The sequence below is a fragment of the Globicephala melas genome, chromosome 16 (genome assembly GCF_963455315.2).
Source record: "Globicephala melas chromosome 16, mGloMel1.2, whole genome shotgun sequence".
NCBI lineage: Eukaryota > Metazoa > Chordata > Mammalia > Artiodactyla > Delphinidae > Globicephala > Globicephala melas.
In genome coordinates, this window is record NC_083329.1 from 82,801,755 (window position 1) to 82,827,297 (window position 25,543).

General features: G+C 43.8%; 1 protein-coding gene across 6 annotated transcripts in view; it reads right to left on the minus strand.

The window, feature by feature from the left end:
• RAB4A (RAB4A, member RAS oncogene family) overlaps positions 1–25,543 on the minus strand; it is a 95,962-nt gene that overhangs the window by 30,134 nt on the left and 40,285 nt on the right. For 2 of the 6 annotated variants that reach the window (XM_060286284.2, XM_030839620.2), the window contains exons 5-7: positions 25,104–25,258; positions 22,876–22,971; positions 19,063–19,195 (exon numbers count right to left, since the gene is read on the minus strand). In XM_060286284.2, coding sequence (XP_060142267.1) covers positions 19,080–19,195; positions 22,876–22,971; positions 25,104–25,258 — 367 coding nt within the window. In that variant the 3' untranslated portion in view covers positions 19,063–19,079. Of the gene's footprint in view, positions 1–14,272; positions 19,196–22,245; positions 22,804–22,875; positions 22,972–25,103; positions 25,259–25,543 lie in introns of those variants that run through there. The other 4 variants (XM_030839617.2, XM_060286283.1, XM_060286286.1 and 1 more) reach the window with 4 other exon arrangements.

A 25,543-nucleotide genomic window follows, 5' to 3' on the forward strand; every position in this document is an offset into this window, starting at 1 on the left:
CTGACGTTGGAACCAACACCCACAGGACTTGGGGCCTGAGCCTAAATAGGTTGATTACTTGCTAAAACAAAATAACCAGCATTCTCCACAGGACTTGGTCATGTCTCATCATGTAATATTCAGATGCGTAAGGTTCAATCCCAGGTTACTCAGCACATGAAAACCATGAAAATGGCTCTCATGGAAAAAGAAAATCAGTAGCTGCCCTCACAGGCTTGACGGAAGCTATTATTGAAAAGTTCAAACGAGAAATCACCCTCTTGAAATAAGCATTGAAATAGAAATTATCAGTAGAGAAACAGATGATAGGAGAACTAAATGAAAATATTAGAACTGAAAAATACTCCAACTGAAATTAAAAAAACCTTACTGGATAGACTCTATAGAAGATTGAAGATGACAAAATAAAGATAATACAAATCATCCAGTCTGAACAACAGAGAGAAAAAAGGGCTGAAGAAAAAGTTTCCGGGTTGTGTTATAGGAGTCCTAGAAGGATAAGAGGAAGAGTGTAGTGCTTTAAAAACGTGCAGAAATGATGGCTAAAAACCTCCCAAGTAAGCTGAGTGAAGCTGAAACAGGATAAACCAGGAAATCCAAGCCTAGATACATTGAAAACTGTTGAAAACTAACAGACATCTTGAAAGCAGCCAGAGAAAAATGAAAGATGACCTACAAGGGAACAACAAATGCCCATGCGTTTTTTCATCAGAAACTACGGAGGCCAGGAGGAAATGACACGTTTCTTAAAGTGCTGAAAGAAAAGAACTGTCAACTCAGAATTCTGTATCCAGTGAAATATCCCTCAGGAATGAGGGAGAAATAAGGATATACTCATGTGCAGGAAAACTAAGAATTGATAGCCAGGAGACCTGCTTTAAGGGAATAGTCAAAGGATGTGCTTCAGACAGAAGAGAAGTGATACCAAAAGGTAACTGGGAACATGGGGAATAGAACAATAGTTCTAGAATTTGGTCTTTTGTTCTCGGTTCCTGAAACAGCTCCAGAGCCAGAAAGGTGAAAGGAGTGCCTTGTCATTTCATTCATAACAAGCCCCTTCCCAACACACCTTTTGAGATGACTTCTGGCCAGCCCCTAAGAATGGGGGCTGGTTGCCTGGGAAACCAACTGGGAGGAGAGGGTTGGAACTTTCCCATCCCTGACCTCTGGGGAGGACAGAGGGGCTGGAGATTGAGTCATTCACCAATGGCCAATGACTTAATCACTCACACCTATGTGATGAAGCCTCTGTAAAGCCCAGAAGGACGGGGTTCATAGAGATTCCAGGGTGGCGAACAGATGGAGATGCGAGGAAAGTGGTACCCACAGAGCATGTAAACTGCACTCTTTCCCTGTACCGTGCCCCATGCATCTCTTCCATCTGGCTGTTCTTGAGTTATATCCTCTATGATAAAGCAGTAATCCAGTAAGTAAACTGTTTTCCTCATTTCTGTGAGCTGCTCTAGCAAATTAATTGAACCCAAGGGAGGGGGTCCTGGGACCTTCCAATTTACAGCTGGTTGGTCAGAAGCACAGGTAACAACCTGGACCTGTGACTGGCGTCTGAAGTTGGGGCGGGGGGCAGTCTTGTGGGGCTGAGCCCTTAACCCGTGGGACCTGCCACTGTCTCCAGGTAACAGCACTGAGCTGAACTGTAGGACACCCAGCTGGTGTCAAAGGACTGCTTGATATGTGGGAAGCTCCCATTCACCTGGGGTCAGAGGTGGAAGAGTGCTGTCATGGAGGAGACACAGCAGTGGATCTTTCCTGAGAACCTAACAAGAGCTTCCAAACACAAGCGTCTGAGCCCACAGTGAATGAGTGTGAGCACGTGAACGTTCCTAAAACCTGGCAGGCTCCTATGGGAAGCACGGCAGATATCATCCCTACAAAATGACAGAATGCAAGACCCACAAAGGGTTCTCTGCATGCACGGGGAAAGCCGCACTATGAAAGTAAACAGAATGGCTATGGAGGGCAGATTAAGCTGATCTTCTGGGAAAAAGGCTAAAACTACAAAGAGGACTGTCCTGAGGCAAAATGCAATACATGAAGGAACATCTGACCCCGAAAGGAGAACTAGACAAATTTACCATTATAGTTAGAGACATCGACATGCCTATCAGTAACAGAACTAGTAGACAAAAAGATTGGCGAAGACACAGAAGAGCTAAACAACACCATTAACCAAATCAGTGACATTTATAGAACACTCCCCAGCAAAAGCAGAACACAAAATTTTCATGTTCACATGGAACATTCATCAAGACAGTTCAGATCCTGGTTATTAAAATAACCTAAAATTTAAAATCATACAAAGTATGTTTCTGACTATAATGGAATTAAACTAGAAATCAGTAAAGATAGGAAAATCTCAAATCAGTCGGAAATTAAACAACCTGCTCGTAAATAATCCACCAAAAAGATGGTCTCAAGAGGAATTAGAAGATATTTTAAATGGAAGAAAAATGCAATTACAATATATTAAAATTTGTGGGCACAGTTGAAGGAAGTAGTACTTAGAAGGAGTTTATAGCATTGAGAGCTTATATTAGGAAAGCAGGCCTCAGATCAATAAGCTTCCACCTTAAGAGACGAAAGTAAGCCCACATCTTCCAGAATGAAGGAAAGAGAGCAGAAATCAATAAAATTGATAACAAAAGCAAATGAAGCCAAAAGCTGGTTCTTTGAAAAGATTAGTAAAATTGATAAGCCTCTAGCAAGCTTGACAAAAAAGAACAAGCCATACTGTTAGCAATATCAGGAATAAAACATGATTATCTGAATTTGCATTTCACTGACTTAGTGAGGGTTACCTTCTTTTTCATGTTGATCAATCATCTATTTCTTTGATGAATGGCCTATTTATGTGCTTTGCCAAGCTTAAAATTATTTTGGGAAAACTAGAAAAGCACACTGCCTTTCCCCCACCCCCACCCCCCAGTCGGTATCTGTTTAACTAGCTAGGATCTCTGTATTATCTATCTGACCCCAATCTTGTGTCAAACGTGTTGCAAATGCTTTGTCATAGCCCGTTGCTGACTGTATGCTTTCTTTTGTATAGAAAATGCTAATTTGCAGAGTCAAACCTCAAACCCTTTCTTTATGGGGTATTTTGAGTCACCTACAGAAAGATTCACCCTTTGGTCATAAAAAAATTCTTATGTTCTTCCAATGCCTTTAAAAAAAATCTTACCTTTTGCTTTTAGATCTTTAATCCAACCGGAATTAACTTTTTTGGTGAATATGAATTAGGGATCCAACCTTTTTAAAAAAAATTCAATTAAATGGGAAGAAAAAGGCCCTAACGCCATCCAGTGAAGAGCCCTTAGTGATGTAAAATGTCACATCATGCTTCTTCATAAATTGCCACAGATACAAGGGAAAGTTTCTAGACGCTGCTCTTCTGTGGATCAACTGGTCTACACCTGGGCTCACAGCACTGTTCTAACTTAATTTTGCAGTGCATTTTAGTATTTGGTATGGCAAGTCTCCCTACCCGCCCTTGTTCTTTGCTTTCCTTGGCAATTTTCTTTTTTATATGAACTTTAGAATGAGCTTGTCGATTTCTATTTTAACATTCCATTTGGGAATTTTATTAAACTGCATTGAACTTACTAATTTTGGAGGACTGACATCTTTATAATATTGACTCTTTCTATCCCCAAATAGAGTATGTCTCCATTAAGTTGGTCTTCTTATATTTATTTCAATAAAGTTTTCATCAAAAGGTCTTTCACATTTCTTGCTGGATTTTTTTTCCCGTTTCCATCAAATTTTGTAAATGCTTCTTGCCTCTGCATAGGAAAGGGGCTGAACTGGGAGGAATGCTGTTACTTTTTCCAATGAATGAAGGAAGGAGACAGAAATGTGGGTGAAGACAGAAGTTGACGATGCTGTCATTAATCATGTATTTTGGAATTACCTCAAAAGAACCAGGGAATTGGAAATGACCCAATTGTTTATCAGCAAGGAAGTAGTTAAAGAAAACATGGCATATTCACACAATGGAACATTATTCAGCCTTCGATAAGAAGGAGAAAGCTCTCAATGTACCCAGACGTGCCAAGAGCTCCAAGATGCAGTATAGATGGAAAAAGACAGTGTGTGTAACATGTTGCCTTTGTTTGAGGAAGAGAGGAGGAATAATACCTGTGTCCACATCAAGGAACTCTGGAAGGATACACACACTAGTCAGTGGTTACTGTAGGTGTGGGGTGAGCAGTGAGTGAGGGAGAGGCAAGGAGGCCCCAGGCTGACCTTCCATACTGCTTTGATTTTTGACATGTAAAAATGTATTAGCTATTTTTAAAAATCCTAGAGAAAACAGGAAAAAAAAAAAAAAAACCAAAACCAAAACTGAATACCCACTCTGTGAAGGTATGTCTCCCCCTGAAAACTCCAAGCTGTGTGTGGTTAAGCTAGGCTGATGGCAGAACCAGCTAGGGGCCTGTAGGGCCCGCAATTGTAGCCCCTCCCTCCTGGGCCTGAACCTGGCTGGAAGGGTACTTTGAACCTCACCATATTCAAAACACGTAGATTTTTGGATAGTGAGGTGTAAATCCTGAATTTCCACCATAAAAACTAACCTTTCCTAGGAATAAAATTTGAACTTGATTACACCAACAATAGAAGCTTATCGAGTTTTTCAGAAGGACCAGGGCTTCCTTAGGTGAGCCAGGCTGCTGGCTTTTCCATGTGTTCTGATTGGGACACATAGACTCTGTTCCACTTTCCTCCACAGTAGGACTGATTTCCCAGGGATGCCCGCGGTGTGCCCTTCATAACAACAGTGCTCCTGTAGCCTGTGACTGCTGTTTATAGATTAAAGGACACCTTCTTCATGACTGCCACAGTATGTATGGCAAAGGTTAACATTTAATAATACAAAATATAAACCATAATTTTTAAAAAAATGGCTGCTTCTTACGTACAGCATGGATTTAAGTTTGGGCCTCCTGCACTATTAGTGGGAAGGTAAATTGGCACAAGTTCTCTGGAGGGCAGTTTGGCTTTACGGCTCTTAAAAAGGAGCACATCTTTGACTTGGCAATTCCACTCCTAAGCGTTTCCCCACATACCCATGTGGGCCCAGGGAGGTGACCACAGCGCAGCATCCCGGGCAGACGGGGCACATCCGCACGCTGCCCCCATCGGAGCTCCTACGGTGGTGGGGAATGAGGAAAGGGAAGTGCGGGCAGCCCTGAGCATCTGGAAGACCCAGCCAACGCTCTCTGCTCACGCCTGCACAGGTTCAGGAAGCCCGGTGGCTCACGGGCAGGGGACACCACGCCTGCTGCCTGGGATCTTGCTGTGAGTGTGGCTTCAACTTAAACCCCAAACACTGGCCGTGTTGACTGTGACCGGTAGTGTGAACCAGTTAAGAGTGACTGCTTGTGACAGCTAACATCGCCATTAATCCGTCTTTTACTGGTTTTATGACCTAGGTGTTGACTAGGGCCAGAGACAGACAGCCTGTTTCACTTGAGGATTTCAAGGGAACTGGAGGCTCTTCTGTCTCTGTGCTGCCTTCTGCTCCTTGAGAGGAATCCTGGGGGTCAGGAGCAAATGCCTGCTTCCTGCCAAGAGCCCCCTCCAACAGCCCGCCTTGCTGGGGGCCCCGGCCTGGCACCAAACACCCCTCCCTCGTGGATGGATCCCGACGCTGCCCGCTGTGCTTTCTACGACGTTTTCCGTGGACTCGACTCGTACCCACGCCCAGCCGAGTGCTCTGCTGTGTGGCGTCACCCTGTGAGAACGGCTCTGACAACGGGTGAGACACCATCTCACCGCGACATCCCCGGAGACAAACACCAGACCCGGCCTAAAGCCAAGGCCGCTACATGGATCCCCAAACGTAACTACATTGGGTAAAAGTCTGAAGTCACGGGCTAGTGCTTAAAGCCAACATTACTGCAGGAAACAAAAAGAGGAAGGCAGGAAGGCCAGAGTACAGTGATCGGATAGCTGCAGATCAAGTAAAAAAATCCGAGTACCTAAGGACATTTTTCTTCTATTCTTGTTCAAGGACTCAGTCAAATAAACAGAGAAAAGAAGCAGCACAGACGAGGGCCAGCCGGCTCAGGCGTTTATTGGCAGAGAGCACAGGAGTGTTGCCACGGTAACTGCAGACATTAGATGCTGCTGGGCGAGGGCCGTCAGGCAGAGACCACCCTCCTGCGGGCGAAGGGCGGCAGCCACGGCTCAGGCCCCCAGGCACTGCCTCACCTTCACAGAGAAATACCCGACTCACAAGCGACGTCGGCACAGCCTTAGGCACCAAATACAAAACGACTGCGACAAGCATTCGGAAACCAGCTGGCACGCATTTTCAGTCATGCATTTTTAATTGATGATGTTTTCAGTGTACTGAACGCAGGGACAAAAAGACGAGTTATCAAGCTTGCACGTTTCTTTTTCTTTTCTTTTGAAATCAAAGCATGGTTTCACAGTGATGAAATCAACTTATTTCCCACCTCCAACAACTTGGCACTAAAGGTATGTTAAACATGGAAAATACTCTTACCAGTTAAAATGAGGACGCTTTATAGTCCTTGAAATTCCAGTAAACACGTGTGTTTGAAATTTCCATGAAGTCTGAAGAAAAAAAGGTGCCACTCAACAGAAATCCCGGTGCCTTGTCCTACTGTGCCTTGCTGTGGAGACCACAGGGCTGTCCCCGGGGGCCTGCCGTCCACTTCCTGGGAGTGGCAGCCCTGGCGTCTGCATCTCGGGCCCCTGTACTCTGAGCCACCGCAAAGGGCTATTTTGAAGGTTAAATCAGATGTTAAAAGTGAGAACACCTTTAAGTTGTTGCCCCGTCGAGGCTTTACGATAGGCATTTCAAATGACAGGATTAAAAATGAGGAATCTGTTAAACAAAAATTCTCCAGTAATTTCTCAATAAACTACGTTTTCTTTTAAAAGAAGAAAAGAAAAGTGGGCATGAAATCCTATACTTTGATCGGAGACACATTGAACAAGCAACGCAGCACTTGGGTACTGGATTTCTCCAAGTGCAGAAGTGTATTTCTCACGGCTCAGATAGGGCTAAAGTTTGAAGAATCAGGTAAAAACATGTATAAACAACCTAAATAGAAAACCAAATTTAAAAGCTTCAGGTGAAATCATTTCATCTTAAAATTAGAGGAGGAAATCTATTATTTGCCACTCCTCTCCTACGGCTTCGAAAAGGCAGTTACTGAGTTTTCACAGCTCTGGCTTCTGCTTCGATGTGTAACAGAGTGTGTGTAATTCACAGAATTGAGAGATTCGACACATTTCACCCCAGGCACTTATGGCCCATCCTACAAGGCTTGGACAGCTGAGCAGGCCTAGCCCTGAAAGCAGACGTTTATCGACAAATCGTCTGTTCTATTGCTTCTCACAGCCTCAAGTGACTGGTCAGTGCACACGGACAGCACAGCAGTCTGGACGCCTGCTTGCCCACAGGCTGTACCGTCAGGTACCAAGAGGCCAACTAAGAGTGCACAGACAGCGTTCCCAAGAAATACTGGTCCAAACAACAAAACCTGCAACCTAAACAGCAAAGCTCTTAACCCTAGAATGTAAAACAAGACAACTGGGTAACTAGGCACTGACGTCAACAGTCGCAAACGAAGAGGCTGCTCTGAGAGTTACGATTTTAGACAGTTTCATTACCATGTGTCTTGGAAAGAGAGTTGTGGACTGAAACTTGGACTCCAAACGCCTCCCAAGGTTTGGGAAGTTCTCAGCCATCATTTCTTTAAACAAGCTTCCCGCTCTCCCTCCCTCTCTCCTCCTCCCGGGGCTCCAGTGATGTGCAGACTGTCTCTTAACGGTGCCCTGTAAGTCCTGGAGGCTTTTCATCCCGCCCCCCCCCCCCCCCCCCGCCCCGCTTTGCTTCTCTGTTTGAATAATTTCCAATGCTATGTCTTCAAGCTCACTGTTTCTTTCTTCCGTTGCTGTTGAAGCTCTGTATTCAATTCTTTGGTTCAGTCGTGGTATTCTTCAGCTCCAAAATGTCTGTTTGGTTCTCTTTTATGTTTTCTATCTCTTTGTTGAACTTCTCGTTTTGTTCTCCTGATTTTGTTGTTCTATCTGTGTTCTCTTGTAGCTCTCTGAGCATTTTTGGAACAATTATTTTGAATTCTTTGTTGGCCAACTCATGTGTCCCCATTGCTCTGGGGAGAGTTACTGGAAGTTTGCCGTGTTCCTTTGGTGGTCTCACGATTCCCTGATGCTTTGTGATCCCTGCAGTCTTGCTATTAATAGGTATCTGTGCACTTGAAGCAGCAGCTATCTCTTCCAGACTTTACGGGCTGACTTTGGTATAAGGAAAGACCTTCACCTGCAGGCGGGGGCATGCCGGAGTGTGCTGGGATCCCAGGCCTAGTGGTGCGGGGTTCCAAGTGCAGGGTCGGGGGTAGTCTGGGTGGGAGGGATACTGTGCCATTGGCTCAGGCAACTGAGGGTCACAGCATCAACTGTGTGGCTCCTGGCAAGCACTGTGCGGGGCTCTGCAGTGGCTGCAGGGGCTGGTGGGTTCCTCAGTGGTACCTCCAGGTTCAGCTGCTGGGGCACAGGGCAGGAAGCAGTAATGGCCACAGTTGGAGGTGTGCACACACCTGGCTGTGGAGACCAGCTGCAGGTGCCTGTGTAGTGGCAGGGGCTGGTCGCAGACTCACACATAGTGGTGGGGAACAAGGCCAGTTGCAAGGGCTTGGGCCAAGCGTGGGCCCACAGCAGCTGCGGGGGCCCTGGCAGGTGGTGTACTTTCCTAGAGCTGCAGAATCTCCCCACAGGTGTGTACACAACAGCGGAGGCTGGTGATGGGGATCAGCCTGGGGGTGTGCAGGTGCACAGCTGGGAGGGGCTGGCCACACTGTGCACCCGGCAACGGGGGTCAGCCGCAGGGGCCTAGGCGGGCATCTTGCACCTATGTAGCTGCAGAGGCCTGGGCTCTGGCGGGGCCAGGGAGAATGGGGAGGGACTCAGGCAGCAGGTGCCCAGGAATGGGAGTACCCACGGGGTGGTAACTACGGAGAGCTGGCGGGCTCCTCTGCGGAGCAGGGCACTAGGAACCATGGTTGTTCCAGCTGCACGGCTGACACTTTGCTTTGCTGGTCTCTAGGTGGGGTGAAACTGAACAGGTCCCTTGTGTGGTGCCCCAAAAGGCTGGGGAAGCTAGTCGCTCACACCCCCCCCCCTTTCCTGTGGAGGAGAACTCTTTCTAGCTGGGGTGCTCCCTCTTGGTGCTGAGCAGTGCTGGCCTGGGGGATGGGGTGATGCAGACAAGAGGAAGCTGTTCTTCCCTTTCTGTGTGATTATTTTCAGGGTTTTGTTCCACTGAGCAGCTGTGAAGTGGACTCCTGAGTTCTCCCAGAGCTGTTTTTCTCTGTGGATAGCTAATTGCTGATCTTTGTTGGGAGTCGGGGGATGGAGGCCGGGGTCTCCCTACTTCGCCATCTTGGTGATATCATTTGAAAGTGAGCTCTAGGAGCTACGAAACTCCCTCCCAGACAGGAAGGGGCTGAGTAGGATCAGATAACCACCTTTCGGGAGACTTTGCAAAACAGGCATCTTGCAGTGGGTAGGCTTGATATCCAGGTGCTTTAGAAGGACTTGGGGACACAACTGACTCTGATCGTTTGTCCTTCCCACAAGCACTGGAGTCCTTTCTATTTGCCAGGTCCTAGGCACACAGAAGGCAGCCCTTTCCTAGGGAAGTCCCAGCCCAGTAGAGAAGACAAATAAAGACAATCTACGGACCAACGTGACCGATACCAAAGCAAGGTCAGGACAGCGCAGGACTGGAGCGGTGTGTCTGCACGTGTCAGGACAGCGCAGGACTGGGGCGGTGTGTCTGCACGTGTCAGGACAGCGCAGGACTGGGGCGGTGTGTCTGCACGTGTCAGGACAGCGCAGGACTGGGGCGGTGTGTCTGCACATGTCAGGAGTGGGAGAGGGTTACTGAGGGCTCCCAGCTGCACCCGTCAGGACAAGGGGGCTGCAGCCTGACGGACCTGGACCGCCTGCAGGGTGTGTTACAGGGTGAGGGCAGTGAAACACAGTCCATGCAAAGGCAGAGAGGCGATGAGAAAGCAAGGGGCATTCGGAGAAACACAAGAGTGTCCTATAAAAGCACCATTTTCCCCAGGAAATAGGCATAGCGTGAGGGCATGTGACGGATGTTTATAGCCACAGAAACCAACATGGTGACTTTTCTGGAAAGGAGGATGGTGTGGTGGACTTAGCCCAAATTAATCACAAGTTTTCCTAGTCAATGTAAAATGATTTGACGGCTCCCCACCCAACGTACAGAACTTAGCACTTTACTCTCACACAGAGTTAGGTGGCCCTTAAATATTTAGTGAACATAATTATTTCTATGGCATTTTGGAATGTGACATACTCAGAAATTTAGTGTTTTTCTGAAAATGCTAGCTTTTCTTTAAAATGAAATTTACACATGACATCAAGAAGTTAGAGAAAGGAGCTGTCAGAGCACAGGCTTATCTATTTCTCATCCAGTTCCCGCAGGTGAAGGACAACGTGCTCTAGGATGAAGGAGCATGCTGACATTATTGCAAGCTCGACCCGCTTCATACTTGGTAGCGTAACTTCCGGAGATGCATGGGTCAAGTTCAATACGTCCTTCATGTAGACATGCTGAGGTGATTAAATTAGGTGTGCCTCACATTACTACGGCAGCAAGTGTGATACTGAGGAGGTCTAACAACCAGTCCGGCGAGGGGTCCCACTACTCTGAAGCTGCGCTGGCTGTGGGTGGCAGGCTGGCTGCCCCGTGTCCCTGCTGAAGGTACAACTGTGCCCTGGGCTCGGGGACAGAACTTCCAGTACAATTAGCCACATGTTGGGAAATGACCTCCTGTAACGCTGGATTAAAGATGTGCATCTTGCGTCTTCAATACATGCCAGAAAGACAACTTTATATAATTGCAAGAAAAAGCCATAGCCATTCTTGGCTTGTAACACTATCTTTTATGAAGTTCCCAATGGTATGTTGATTATATAAAACTAAAAAAATATATTCTTGTCAGAGATGCATACTGAACTATTTTTGGGTGAAATGACAGATGTTTTGGGTGTTTCCAAATATTACAGCATAAAAAAAGTGGGGCAAAGGTACAGTAGATAAAACAAGATTGGCATAATGCGGACAATTGTGGAAGCTAGCTGATACAGTGGTTCTATGTGCTATTTTCTCCATACTTGTTTAAGTTCAAACACTCCCATAAGTCCGTTGCTGACCTTAGAGGGTGATGGCCGGCAAATGGCTCCTCTTTCTGAAGCTGGCAGGTTGAGTGTCCTCAGATAAATCCCTCTACAATTCTAAAAGCAACTCCTTAAACAAGTAAATACAATCAGGAAGCGACCAAGCAACAACTGGGATAAACTCAGATTGTCTGTAGGTGCACAGGTAGACTGATTAGTAAAGAGAAATCACTTTACAACTAGCACAAAAAGTTATTTTAAACTTTACAGGTGTTTTAAAGTCCCTCTAATTTTCCCCTCCAAAAAAAGCAAAAAAAAAAAGGACAAATATGACAGAAAATAAAGAACCATCTACTGTGTCATGGTATGAATTACAAATCATTTAAATTACTAATTTTAGCACTTTCTTCACTCTGAATGATACTGATCTGCTAGGAATCAATGTTCTTAAAGATTTCAAAAACTCTTGCATAAGTCACAAGTAATATGTTTTCAAAAAACCGTTATAGTTTCCCAAATTGTGATGTTTTCATTTTCACTTAAATGCTGGACTGTGAAAGAATAAATTATAATCCCAAGTCCAGATGGAGTGTAGAATCTTTTTCCAGGAAGACTGAGAAAATGCTTTTCTAGATATGTAAATTAAGAGCATCCTGAAAACTTAGTAAGTTGTGGGAAATACATACATAACGTTTGTAACTAGATATATTTGGTCTTTATCTCTGGTTCCCGACACAAAGCTCCTAAAACCCTTAGAATTTCCTGAGTTTTAGGGGTCCCTTGTGAGCAGAGTTTATGCTAATGAACTGACTTCAGGTGTGTCCCCTAGAGAGTCTCAGTGTGGGGCTGGTCACCAGAAAGATCGAAGGAACTTTTAGCTCTACCCACTGGCCTCAGGGAAGGGGGATGCTGGAGATTAAGCTCTAGAAAAATTCTTGAACAGCAGGATTTGAGGAGCTTCTGAGCTTCCGGGTTGGTGAATAGGAAGACATCCATGTGCCGCGAGGGTGGCGCACCCCAAACTCCACGGGGACAGAAGCTCCTGTGCCCGGTACCCTTCCAGACCTGGCCCTATGTATCTCCCCGTCTGCCGTTCATTTGTATCCTTTAACATCCTTTGCAATAAACCAGTAATCTCGTAAGGAAACCGTTTCTCTCAGTCCTGTGAGCTGCTCTAGAAGTTAATCAAACCCGAGGAGGGTGTCGTGGGAACCTCAGACTTAGTGCTGACTTAACCTTAGCACTTAACCTGTGCTCGTAGGTGAGAAGCACAGGTAACAACCTGGACGGGTGACTGACATCTGCAGTGTGTGTCTGGGGGCGGGTGGTGGTAGTGGTGGTGATGCCTACCCAGCCCTTAACCTATGGAATCTGATGCCATCTCCGTGTAGACAGGGTCAGAACAGAACCCATCTGGTGTGTGAAGAATCAGAGGATTGGTTGGTGGTGTTGGAAAACACTCCACGGACCAAATACCACATCTTCTCCCCTCTTCATTTTTCCTAAAGGCCTTTATTAAGAACCACCATGGTTTGGTTCTCCAGCAACTTTTATTGGTCAAGGGATGTGGAATTATATGCAGTACCTGGGGTTTAATTAACAGGCTCACTTATAAATCAACTTAACATTTATCTTATTTAAAAAAAATTTTTGCTTTTGAATAAACTGATGTGGTCAAACAGACATGCTCCTACCCCATGCAAAAAGCTGTCCCAAAACGAGCAGCTTGCAAACCCACTGTAAATGAGATACTGAATGAAACATTCTTCTAGCGAGGTCCAAGAAGCAGCTCAGTCTGAGAATTTGCTTCATATCCTGACTTTTCAAAATCAAATATTCGAGACATAAAAGAAGCAAAATTAAAGTACGTAAAACAGCTATATCCTGATATTTTTATCCAAGTCACTTCCCAGAGTTTGTAGTGCTGCTGTGCTCTGTTGGTTAAAACAAAACAACAAAAGCAGTAGGCAGCTTCCAACTTAAAGGTAATGAAATTTACCAGTTTGCAGCTAAAAGCCACAGTGGAAGAACACATGTAAGGTGAAGAATGCTTTTAAACCTTTCAGCTTTAAGTAGTGCTGTATTTTAACTTTAAAGAGAAGTTCTATTATATATTTTTTGCATAAACATTTTAAAATATTAGAACAAGTCTTTGTAATACAATATATATTAGACTTCAATATAACTCATGTGAATTAAAAACATGTTAACTTGATAACTGTCATAAGGCAAAAGTTGTACAGAAACTTCTTAGTGGTGTCCCTTTAAAATTAACTTGATTTAGTGGGTTGCCTTAAAATGAACACAAAACAACAAAAGACTAAAAAAGAGGCAGTGATGCTCTGATACTGAATCCCAGAAAAAGCACAGTAGCAAACGATGTGTTTTCTAACAGGGAGACCAGGTGGTTCAGCAAACTGGGACCAGGTGAGCAGCCCCTGGTACATGGTTCATCTATTGCACTGACCAGATGCTGAGAGTAGATCGCTTGCCTAGGAAGTTTGGTTAAAGGTACCAGCATCTTTAGTACTAATCACAGTGCCTGTGACAGAGCAGGTGCTCAGCTCTACTTCCTGAACTGGTCTGATGAAGATACTTTAAAATCAACAGGGTGCTGGACAGTGTAAAGTTCATGGAAAAACTCCATTTTTCATTTTGTTTTGGTATGTGAGTAACTACTGATCTAGTATTTCGAGTGTGGCTCACATAACACCTTTGGACTGTGGTAAATGGAATTAACTAAGCACTGCATTGGCGATCAATGCCAGAGTCTCTGAATATCAGGTCATAAACATAACCAACTGTGCAATATAACCGACGCGATGATCAAAGCACACCTCACAATGAACAGATTTTAGTTCAGACGATTAAAAAAAAATGAAGTATTAGACTGCATTTAGTGCAACACTCTATCGATCATACCATACATCAGATACCATGCTGTGGAGACGTACTGGAGTAGCTTATATACAGTACACAGCCAGGATTCAAACTGGGGTGAGAGGGCGAATACGGAACAGAACATTTTTACATATATGTGTACATTTAATGGTCTTGTCCACTGAACTGGATTTATTATACGTTTGCTGTGCCACATCTACTAGCTTGCATAACAACCCAAATTATTTTTTTTGCACAAAGATCTACTTCCATTTAAAGTAGAAAAAGATGGTGGTTAAAAAAAAAAACTTCTTCAAGCTCCAACAATTGTGTCCCAAATACCACTGTATGAACACCTAAAAAATATTAAGAATAATTTAGAAATATGCATAACTAAAAATGTACAAACAAACATCAATTAAAGTCACAAAGGGAACTAGTGAATGAATACTTCCAATTTTTATTTAAACTTACCTAGGCATATTAGATAATGTTGACTATACATAAAAAAGAGGAAGCTTTAGAAAGTTAAAATCTCTACTTGCAAATTTTATAAATGAGCCTTAGCTACAGGAACATTCATTTAGACTTCAATGAACCCAGGAAAAGACTCATCACTGACATAAAGGGAGAAGAACCTCTAACTCAATCACTCCCATCAACTTTCCTTTCTGAGCAAGTGCATTAAGGATTTCCTACAAATTCTTTCAAGCAGAGAATCTAATTTTTTATTTTAATTGGTAAGGCTGGGTTTAATCTAGCATTTTGCTATTTGTTTTATATTTTCCCCATCTGTTCTTTACTTCCTTTTTTCCTCTTTTCCTGCCTTCTTTTGGATTTATTTAATTATGTATTTATTCCATTTTAATCCCCATGTTGGCTTATTAGCCAAAACTCTTCATTGTGTTGTTTCAGTGCTTTAGGATTTTTTTCTTAAGATTTTATTTTTTTAGAGCAGTTTTAGCTTCGAAGCAAAATTGAGGCGGGAAAAGTATGTAGAGTTCCCAAAGACCACCTGCCTTCACACATACACAGCCTCCCCCATTATCAACGTCCCCACCAGATGGTACATTTGTTACAGCTGATGAGCCTACACTGACAATTCATAACCACCCCAAATCCATAGTTAAATTACAGTTCACTCTTGGTGTTCTACGTTCTAGGGGTTTGGACAGATACATGAAGACGCGGATCCAACACATGGTATCATACAGTCTTTCCACTCTCCCCAAATCCTCTGTGCTCTGCCTATTCATCCCTCCATGCCCAGCCCCTGATCCTTCCCGTCTCCATAGTTTTGCCTTTTCCAGGATGTCACATAGTTGGAATCATGCAGTATGTAGCCTTTTCAGATTGGCTTCTTTTTTTTTTTTTTGGCCGCACCGCATGGCATGTGGGATCTTAGTTCCCTGACCAAGGCTTGAACCTGTGCCCCCTGCATTGGAAGCGCGGAGTCTTAACCACTGCACCTCCAGGAAAATCCCCAGATTGGCTTCTTCCACTTAGTTATATGCCTTGAAGGCTTGACAGCTCATTTCTTTTTAGTGCTGAATAATATTCCATTGTCTGGATAGACCGCAGTTTACCCATTTGCCTTCCGAAGGACATCCTGTTTGCTTGCAAGTTTTGGCAATTATGAATAATGCTGCTATAAACATCCATGTGCAGGTTTTTGTGTGGACATAAGTTTTCAACTCCTTTGGGTTAATAGCAAGGAGTGAGACTGCTGGATCATACAGTAAGAGTATGTTTAGTTTCATTCATCTATCTACCTACCTACCTAATGGTTTTACCCGTGTTATACGACTGACAGTTTAAACATTGATTATAAACATGTCTTGCTAATTTATTTATTTATTTTTAAGCATTACTCTTTTTTTTTAATTTTTATTTTTGGCTGCGCTGGGTCTTTGTTGCAGTATGCGGGCTTCTCATTGCGGTGGCTTCTCTTGTTGCGGAGCACGGGCTCTAGCAGAACGGGCTTCAGTAGTGTAGCATTCGGGCTCAGTAGTTGTGGCACACGGGCTTAGTTGCTCCGCGGCATGTGGGATCTTCCTAGACCAGGGATCGAACCCGTGTCCCCTGCATTGGCAGGTGGATTCTTAAGCACTGCGCCACCAGGGAAGTCCTAAGGTTAGTTTTATAAGAAAATGCCAAGCTGTCTTCTAAAGTGGCTGCACCATTTTGCATTCCCACCAACAATGAGCAAGAATTCCTATTGTTCTACATCCTCACCAGCATTTGGTGCTGTCCGGGTCTTGGACTGTGGCCATTCTAATAGGCTTGTAGTGATATCTCATTGTTTTACTTTGCTTTCTCCTTGATGGTATATGATATGGAGTATGTTCTCCTATACTTATTGCCATCTGCCATCTTCTTTGGTGAGGTGCCTGTTAAGGTCTTTGGCCCGCTTTTAAATTGGGTTGTTTGTTTTCTTACTGTTGCGTTTTAAGAGGTCTTTGTGTATTTAGGATTAACAGTCCTTTATCAGGTGTGTGTTTCACAAATATCTTCTCCTGGTCTACAGCTCGTCTACTAATTCTCTTGACATTGTCTTTTGCAGAGCAGAAGTTTTTATTTTTCATGAAGTCCAGCTTACCAATTATTTCTTTCATGGATTGTGTCTTTAGTGCTGTGTCTAAAAAGTCATCACCACACCCTAGGTCATCTACATTTTCTTTTATCTTCTAGGAGTTTTATAGTTTTGCATTTTACATTTAGGTCTACGATCCATTTGGAGTTAATTTTTGTGAAGGGTACAAGGTCTGGTATGTAGATTCATTTTTTTGCATGGATGTCCAGTTGTTCTAGCACCATTTGTTGAAAAGACAATTTCTGCTCCATTGTATTGCCTTTGCTCCTTTATCAAACATCAGTATGTGGGTGTATTTCTGGGCTCTCTATTCTGTTCCATTGATCTACTTGTCTTATTTCACCAGTACCATACTGTCTTGACTACTGTGGCTTTATAGTGTTTTGGAGTTGGGTAGTCACAGTCCTTCAACTTTGTTCTTCTCCCTCAATACTGTGTTGGCTATTACGGGTCTTTTGTCTCCTCTCCACATAACCTTCAGAATCAGTTTGGTTTTCCTCCTATAGATGTTGTTAGAGTTCCGCCTATTTCCTTTTGGGGGGATGCTAATGTGAAGGGTATTGTGTGTTTTTCATTTCGAATTGCACTTGTTCATTGCTGGCACAGAGAAAAGTGATGGACTTTTGTATATTAACCTTGTATCTTGCAACTGTGCGATATAATCATTTATATAGAGTTCGTGGACTTTTTGGATTTTCTACACAGATTATCATCAGCCAACACAGTTAGTTCATTTCTCCCTTCCCAGTCTGCGTACCTTTTATCTCCTTTTCTTACTGCATTATCTAGGACTTCCAGTACGATGGTGAGAGGGGACCCCCTTGCCTTGATATTAATAGGAAAGCTTCAACTTTCTCACCATTAAGCAGGATGTTAGCAGTAGGTTTTGGGTAGATTTTCTTTATTAAGTTGAGGAGATTCCCCTCTATTCCTACTTTACTGAGAGCTTTCATTGTGAATGGATATTGGATTTTGTCAAATGATTTTTCTGCATCTCTTGATGAAATCATGTGATTTTTGTTCCCTGTTGATATGACGATTACATTAATTGATTTTGGAATGTTGAACCAGCCCTGCATACCTGGGATAAATCCCACTTGGAAGGATGTAATTCTTTGTGTACATTGTTGGATTCAATCTAACATTTTGCTGAGAATTTTTGCATCTATGTTCACAGGAGATACTAGTGTGTAGTTTTCTTTTCTTGTAATGTCTTTGTCTGGTTTTGGAATTAGGGTAATGCTGGCCTCATAGAATGAGTTAGGAAGTGTTCTGCTTTTGTTCTGTGAAAGAGGCTGAAGAGAATTGGTATAGTTTCTTCCTTAAATGTTTGGTGGAGTTCACCAGTGAACCCGTGTGGGCCTGGTGCTTTGTGTTTTGGAAGATTATTAATTATTGGTTCAATTTCTTTAATAGATATAGGCCTATTCAGATTGTGTATTTGTTCTTGTATAAGTTTTGGCAAATTGTGTCTTTGATAGAATTGGTTTATTTCATGCAGGTTATCAAATTTGTGGGCATAGAGTTGTTCATAGCATTCCTTTATTATCCTTTTAATGTCCATAGAATCTGCAGTGATGCCCCCTCTTTCATTTCTGATATTAGTAATTTTATTTTATATATGTATATATATATATATTTTTTTCCCCTTAGCCCAGCTAGAGTCACTGATTTTACTGGTCTTTTTCAAGGAGCCGGCTTTGGCTTCATTGATTTTTCTCTATTGATCTCCTGCTCTAATTTTATTACTCCTTTTCTTCTGCCTACTCTGGCTTTAATTTGCTCTTCTTTTTCTCGTTTTCTATGGTGGACACTTATATGATGGTACTTAGACCTTTCTTCTTTTCTAGCACATGCACTCAATGCTATAAATTTCACTCTAAGTACCGTTTGTGTTGAATCTTCCCAAATTTTGATAAGTTGTGTTTTTTCATTTAGTTCAAAATATTCTTACATTTCCCTTGAGATTGCTTCTTTCACTCATGTGTTATTTAGAAGTATGTTGTTTAATGCCCATGCATTTTGGATTTTCCAGTTAGCTTTCTGTTACTGATTTCTAGTTTAATTCCACTGTGGTCTGAGAGCAGACACTGGATGATTTCTATTCTTTTAAATGTGTTCAGGTGTGTTTTATGGCCCAGGATGTGGTCTGTTTTGGTGAGTGTTCCGTGTGAGCTTGAGAAGAATGTGTGAGCAGAGATTCTCACTGCTGAGAATCTCTAACTTTTAATCATGCAATCACCTCTCCTTTTCATAATGCGGCTGCAAAAAGCAGTGACAGCCTCCACCTCTAAGCCTGTGCGGGGCTGTGGGTAGCAAACAGAGGGCGAGGCCGAAGGCGGCAGGGCGGCCACGACGCAGGCACCTACCTGTGCACCCTGCTGCTTCAGCAGCCACACTCCTGTGCGCTCGGGGCCTGTGCGCGGCGTGGAGACCGCAGCTGTCTCAAGGCAGCATCTCCATACTGAATACCTGAGCCCATTCTTTCTGGGTCCAGCTCACCTGAGGACCAAGCAAGTCTTTAGAAAAAGTTTTCATGTTTCTGTGATCCCCACAATATATTAAGTGAAAAAAGCAAAGTGCAGAACACTGTGTATATACAAGACAATTTTGAATACAGAGGAAAAAATACACACGTTTGCTTGTATGGGCATAAAAACCTCTTTGGACGGATACATAAGGAACCGGTAATAATGGCTGACTTCAAGAAAGAGCTCTAGACAGCTAGGGGACAGGAGACGGGGTAACAGAGGGTGACTCACTCTATCCTCTTCTGCACTTTCTGGGTTTGGAATTATGTGAATATATTACATATACAAAGATTTAATTTAAAATTAAACCACAAATTAAAAAAGATACCACTTTTCACTTATGAGACTGGTAAAAACCCACGTATGATAATACACCCTGTGGGTGTGGCTTTAGTGAAATAAACACCTTCATTCACTACTAGTGGGATGATAAACTGCTACAACCCCGATGGAGGAATCTGACAGCTTCTACCTAACTTCCAAATGCTTGTGTTCTTTAACGCAGCAAAGCCACTTCTGGGAATTTATCCTATACACACACTCACACACATGTGAAATGATATACAAAAGGTTATTTACGGCAACATTTTTTGTTACAGCAAAATACTGGCAACAACTCAAATGTCCAAAGTAGACTGGTTAAATAGATTATGGCAATACCCAAAATTGAACACTACGTACACACACACATTATGTGTGCACATGTACATTAGCATCTATATATGTACATGGAAGTCTCTAAAGACTGATTTGTCATCACTGGTAGGCAGAGTAAGTGCAGAGTTCATAGTATGCTAACTTTTGTATAAAAAGGAGGGGAGAAAATAATGGTTTTTGAACCATATGAATGTACTGCCTCTTTAGAAAACTAAAATTAAAAAGTACTGCTGAAATGGATAAACAACAAGGTCCTAGTGTAGAGCACAGGGAACTATATTCAATATCCTGTGACAAACCATAATGGAAAAGAATATGAAAAAATATATATATGTATAACTAACTGAATCACTTCGCCGTACAACAGAAATTAACACAACATTGTAAATCAACTATACGTCAATAAAATCTAAAAAAAAAAAAAGTACTGCTGAAGAGTTCTAACATGTCCTTATAGTTTTCCATCTGACGTAACTATGATTTGGATGATCTCAGAAGAAAAAGATCCTGAAAGCTTTAGATGAATGAACTCACACACACTGTATTCATGGGTGGACACCAAAGGGGGAGGTAAGCTGAAGAAAAGCTCGTGTTGAGCTTGCTAATACTCAACATCACACCAATTTTCATGACAACTACTGATGCTCTAGTCTTTAAATATAACAGTTCTGTACCAGCTTGAGTAACTTTTTGCTGCTGTTTTCAGGTCAAAAGACCACACAAGGATGAAGCGGCCCTGTTCCTGCTGAGCCCAGCCCGCCGTCTGGGACCCTGGCGCTCTCCCACTACCTCGCCCGCCCCTACCTTCTCCGTCCGCTCCCCTCCCGCCTTCTCTCCTTTCCGTTCCTCTCTCTCCTCTCGCGTCATTTACTGAACCCTCTCCTTAAATTAACCCTCCTCCGGGGAGGTGCCAGGCTCTGCTTCCTCACCCCCTCTTGGCGCTCCGCTGCCCCGTGTCTTCTCCTTGTCATTCTGCTGGTAAAGATGACTGGTGACTTCCTACTGCCCGCCCCACCGGACACTTTTCAGCTCACGTCTTGGCTTATGAGACTTTCCTCTGATGCATTTGATAATGAACAACCCTTTGGCTGAAGCTCGGCTAAAGTGATGCCCACATTCCCGGATCTCTTCATATACCTTCACATACCTATGACTTCCCCCTCCTCTCTCTCATCCTCCGGCCTCCAGGGCTTCGCTCTGGGCCACTGCCCTTCCCACTCTCCACTGATCGCTGCGTGGTCTCGCTCCTTCCAGAGCTGCCACTACTCCTACAGACTGATGGCTCCCAAGCAGACTCCGCCAGCCAGGAATTCTCCCCACAGCCTCCTGCATGCCTCCTCGCGTTTGTTCCAGTGACGCTGCCCAGGGAACACTCCAAAACAGAAGCATCTGGATTCCCTTGAACCGGCTTGCCCTCTGGCTCTGCCATGACCCTCGGGGTCCCCGAGTTACCCAGGTGTGACACCTCCTCCCTTCCTGACCCCACCTCTCAGTCCCCTCCCCAGAGGCAAGGGCCCCGCCCCGCTAGTTAGCATCTGAGTCAGGACGCCACTGCCAAAGCGTTTCTTGGATTCATCTACGTCTCTTCATCTCCGCTTCCACACCCTTGATAAAGCTTTAATCAGGCATCTTTTTTCGGATAACTCAAAGATGCCTTTGTTGCTATCCTGGCCATCGGCCCTGGGCTCCCTCCAGCATGTCCCTGATGTGACCACCCACACACACGATCTGCCTCCAGCCACAATCTGACCACGTCATTCACGGCCCCCGCCCCTGAATGGCCACTTACCCCTGCCGCAGTGCTCAGTCGTGGACAAACATCAGAATTAATCACACGAGAGAGCTTTTTAAAATCTGATGCTGAGGGCCTAATTCAGCATCTCTAGAGGCGGGTCTTGGAATTCAAACTTTTATGCATCCCAGGAGGCTCTAGCATACAGGCAGGGTGGAAACTCGGTCACCCTTTATAGGGTAAAGTTCTAGGTCCCGGATCACGATCCCTGGCCTGGCTGCTGCCTCTCCTCAGCCTTCTCTCCTGCCATTCCCCGCTGTGGTCCGTCTGTTCTAGAAATTTCAACTTCTCCCCCAGTGTCCACTCGCGCTGTCCCTGCTGGCCTCCCCTCCTCACACTTGACAGCCTGAGCTCGGCTGCCACCTCCTCCTGGAAGCGTTTCCTGATATCACCTCCTAAGCAGGTAGGTTCTCCTTCTTCGTGTGCCCCAAGATCCTGTGCGCTTCTCAGTTACTGTATCGACCACACCGTATTATAATTATCTTTTGACTGCTTCCCATGAAAGAGTTTCTTGAGGGCAAGGGCTGTGATTAATTTATTTCTGTATCCCAGCACCTGACAAAGAACAGGCATTCATATATTTGAATGAATCAATTAAAAACTGAATGTCCACATATAATTGCGGTGATACTTAATAGAAAGTAACTCTAATAAATGACAACTACATATTACTTTGTCAGCTGCCTAAATTAGGGGTATTGTAAATTTATTTTTACTGAAGCAGCAAACAGAACAATGATGAGACAGGTTACTACTGAGGCACGCTCAGTGAGCTTCGGGAGTAAATTCTCCCCGATGCCTGATCTAAACCAGCGGCACCCCGCGAGGTGCCCATAGATCACGTCAATCCACCACACACCACCGCTGGCCCATCAGAGCCCGAGGTGCTGACGGAGCGCGGACAAAGGTCCATTCTTCCTGAAGGGATGGCTCCAACAAAGGCTGTGGTTCTAAAAGCAAACGCGCCCTGACACCCTGACTCTGTCCCTTCCGTCACTGGGGCCAAGGAGGCCGCCGTGAAGGAGGCGTGGGCTCCCACCTCAGCCGCGGACAAGACCTTCAAGCCCGTGAGTGGTGACTGCAGGTCGGCGGGGGGAGAGGCCACTCTGACCAAAGCACTCCTGGAAGTACTGAAAAGTGACACTACTGAGCTAGAGAGGAAACGACGCTAAAGGAAAGTTTATTAATGGAAAGCCTTTTACCTGATTCAATTTTGTTAAGTATTTTTCTCGCACACTGTACAAAGGCCTCTTCCACGTTCTCCCCGGTCAGTGCGCTCGTTTCCAGAAACATCAGCTCTAAAATCGACATCAGACAAAACACGAAGCCATATTTAGAAGACAATCACAATTATTCGATTCATAACTGCCAGCTTACTACACTCCTAGAATAACAGCCGAAACAAATTTAGTACTTAAAGCCAGGCATTTCTGCAAATATGAAATCAATAAATGTCAAAATACTTTTTTAAATATTAGAAGAAATCTAACTTTTTCCGAAAAGTAACTAGTATTTTGTGCTAGCACTTAAATGTGTTGAAGAAACTGAGCAAGCAGGACGCTGGTAAGGAAGCAGGCTGGCTGAAGGCACCCGGCCGTTGATATAAGACAAAGTAGCAATTGCCTTTCCAATAGTCTCCACGTCACCACAGATACAACCTACAAGTGCTGACATCTGGTGTGCCGCCCTGACAGTGAGGGGATCTTCCACGAACGAGCCCTCTTCTTATGCACCAGCTGGTGACTCATGCAGCAGAAGGCTGCTCTCCTTGCTTTTGGGAGCAAACCACCTCTCCAGACCCTTGTTTCCTTCCTTGTAAAAATGAGTTTCACTTAAATGACAGATAAATTCCTTTCGACCTTTAACATTCTAAGCGTGCATGTTTCTAAACAGCTTCTTTACAAACTCATGAAGGCTTCTGTTTATTTTCCTAGCAGAAACCCTGCTCGTTTGTGAGAGTGTAAGTGGGTGGTCCTGGAGTCCAACTGAAAGGTGATAGTAGGATATTTTAGTTGTTGATTGCTTCCAAAAATTGAAGTTATTTTAAAATGTCTGAATTCTTTTTTTTTAAACCTAAGCTATGTTTTTCTAAGTATCTTTTTTCTTCTTTTGTGAGATAAGTGGTTTTTTTTTTACATCTTTATTGGAGTATAATTGCTTTACAATGGTATGTTAGTTTCAGCTTCACAACAGAATGAATCAGTTATATATATACATATGTTCCCATATCTCTTCCCGCTGCGTCTCCCTCCCTCCCACCCTCCCTATCGCACCCCTCCAGGTGGTCACAAAGCATGGAGCTGATCTCCCTGTGCTATGCGGCTGCTTCCCACTAGCTATCTACCTTACATTTGGTAGTGTATATATGTCCATTCCTCTCTCTCGCTTTGTCACAGTTTACCCTTCCTCCTCCCCATATGCTCAAGTCCATTCTCTAGTAAGTCTGTGTCTTTATTCCTGTTTCACCCCTACATTTTTCATGACATTTTTCTTTTTCTTAAATTCCATATATATGTGTTAGCATACGGTATTTGTCTTTCTCTTTCTGACTTACTTAACTCTGTATGACAGACTCTAGGTCCATCCACCTCATTACAAATACCTCAATTTTGTTTCTTTTTATGGCTGAGTAATATTCCATTGTATATATGTGCCACATCTTCTTTATCCATTCATCCGATGATGGACACTTAGGATGTTTCCATCTCCTGGCTATTGTAAATAGAGCTGCAATGAACATTTTGGTACATGACTCTTTTTGAATTATGGTTTTCTCAGGGTATATGCCCAGTAGTGAATTCTTCTCATTCAGCTGTCTATAAGCAACCATTAATTTTACGTGTCATCCTTATGTATTCTCTACGGAAATTCAGAGAATTTTCAAAGGCATCTTTAGCCAAATGACTTAAATTTAATGTAAGTGAAATACAGCCAATTAGTCCAGTATGTCTTCTACTGCTTCCCTTTCTATTTACGTCTAATATTTCACTAACTTAGCTTCAAATTCCATTTTATAAAAGATGACATCATCTGATTAGGGCCTTTAAAGATTGTTATAAATTTCACTTTAAACCAAGACCTGTGATATCAAAGATCCTAGACTGAAAAGTCACCACAGAATGCTAAGAGATTAGCTTTTAGCATCATAGTAACCTTTTTTTTTTTTTTTGGCCACACCACGCGGCATGCGGGATCTTAGTTCCCTGACCGGGGATGGAACCTGCGCTCCCTACAGTGGAAGCACAGAGTCTGAACCGCTGGACCACCAGGGAAGTCCCTCATCATAGTAACCTTCGTGGGCAGAATGCAATAGGGTGAGACTATGTTAAATGCATCTAATGCACAGTGAAAACAACAGGAGGTTCCACACTTCCTAACTACGGCTGCGTCTTAAACCTCCAGCAGGTGTGACAGGTGCAAGGCCACTTGCCATTTTCCTGAGCAAACCGGGAGGCTTCTAGGAAAGTGACTTCCCGATCGGGGTCCAGGTCCTTCTTGTTCCCACAGAGGATGATGACGATGCTCTGACTCGCGAGCATTCTGGCATCTGTTAACCAATTAGTAAGCGCATTGTAGGTTTCTCGGCTGCGTAATATAAGATTGTGAAAATAGCACATGTATTTTATAAAGCTAGCAACTCTTTCCAGTCACTCACACCACTCACAGCGCTTCTACACACGCAGGGCAACGCCCACAACCTTTAAGGTGACTCAGATGACCTGGATGCTCCAGGTGTACACCACACCAACAGGGTGCATTTCATCTTGTTTCCATGAAAATGAGGCAACAAGTCAGAAGCTTGCTGTCTGTCGTCTGCCCAAGCAGGGTCAGTATTTACTGGGCTCTCGGTTCATGCAACATGCGAGCAGG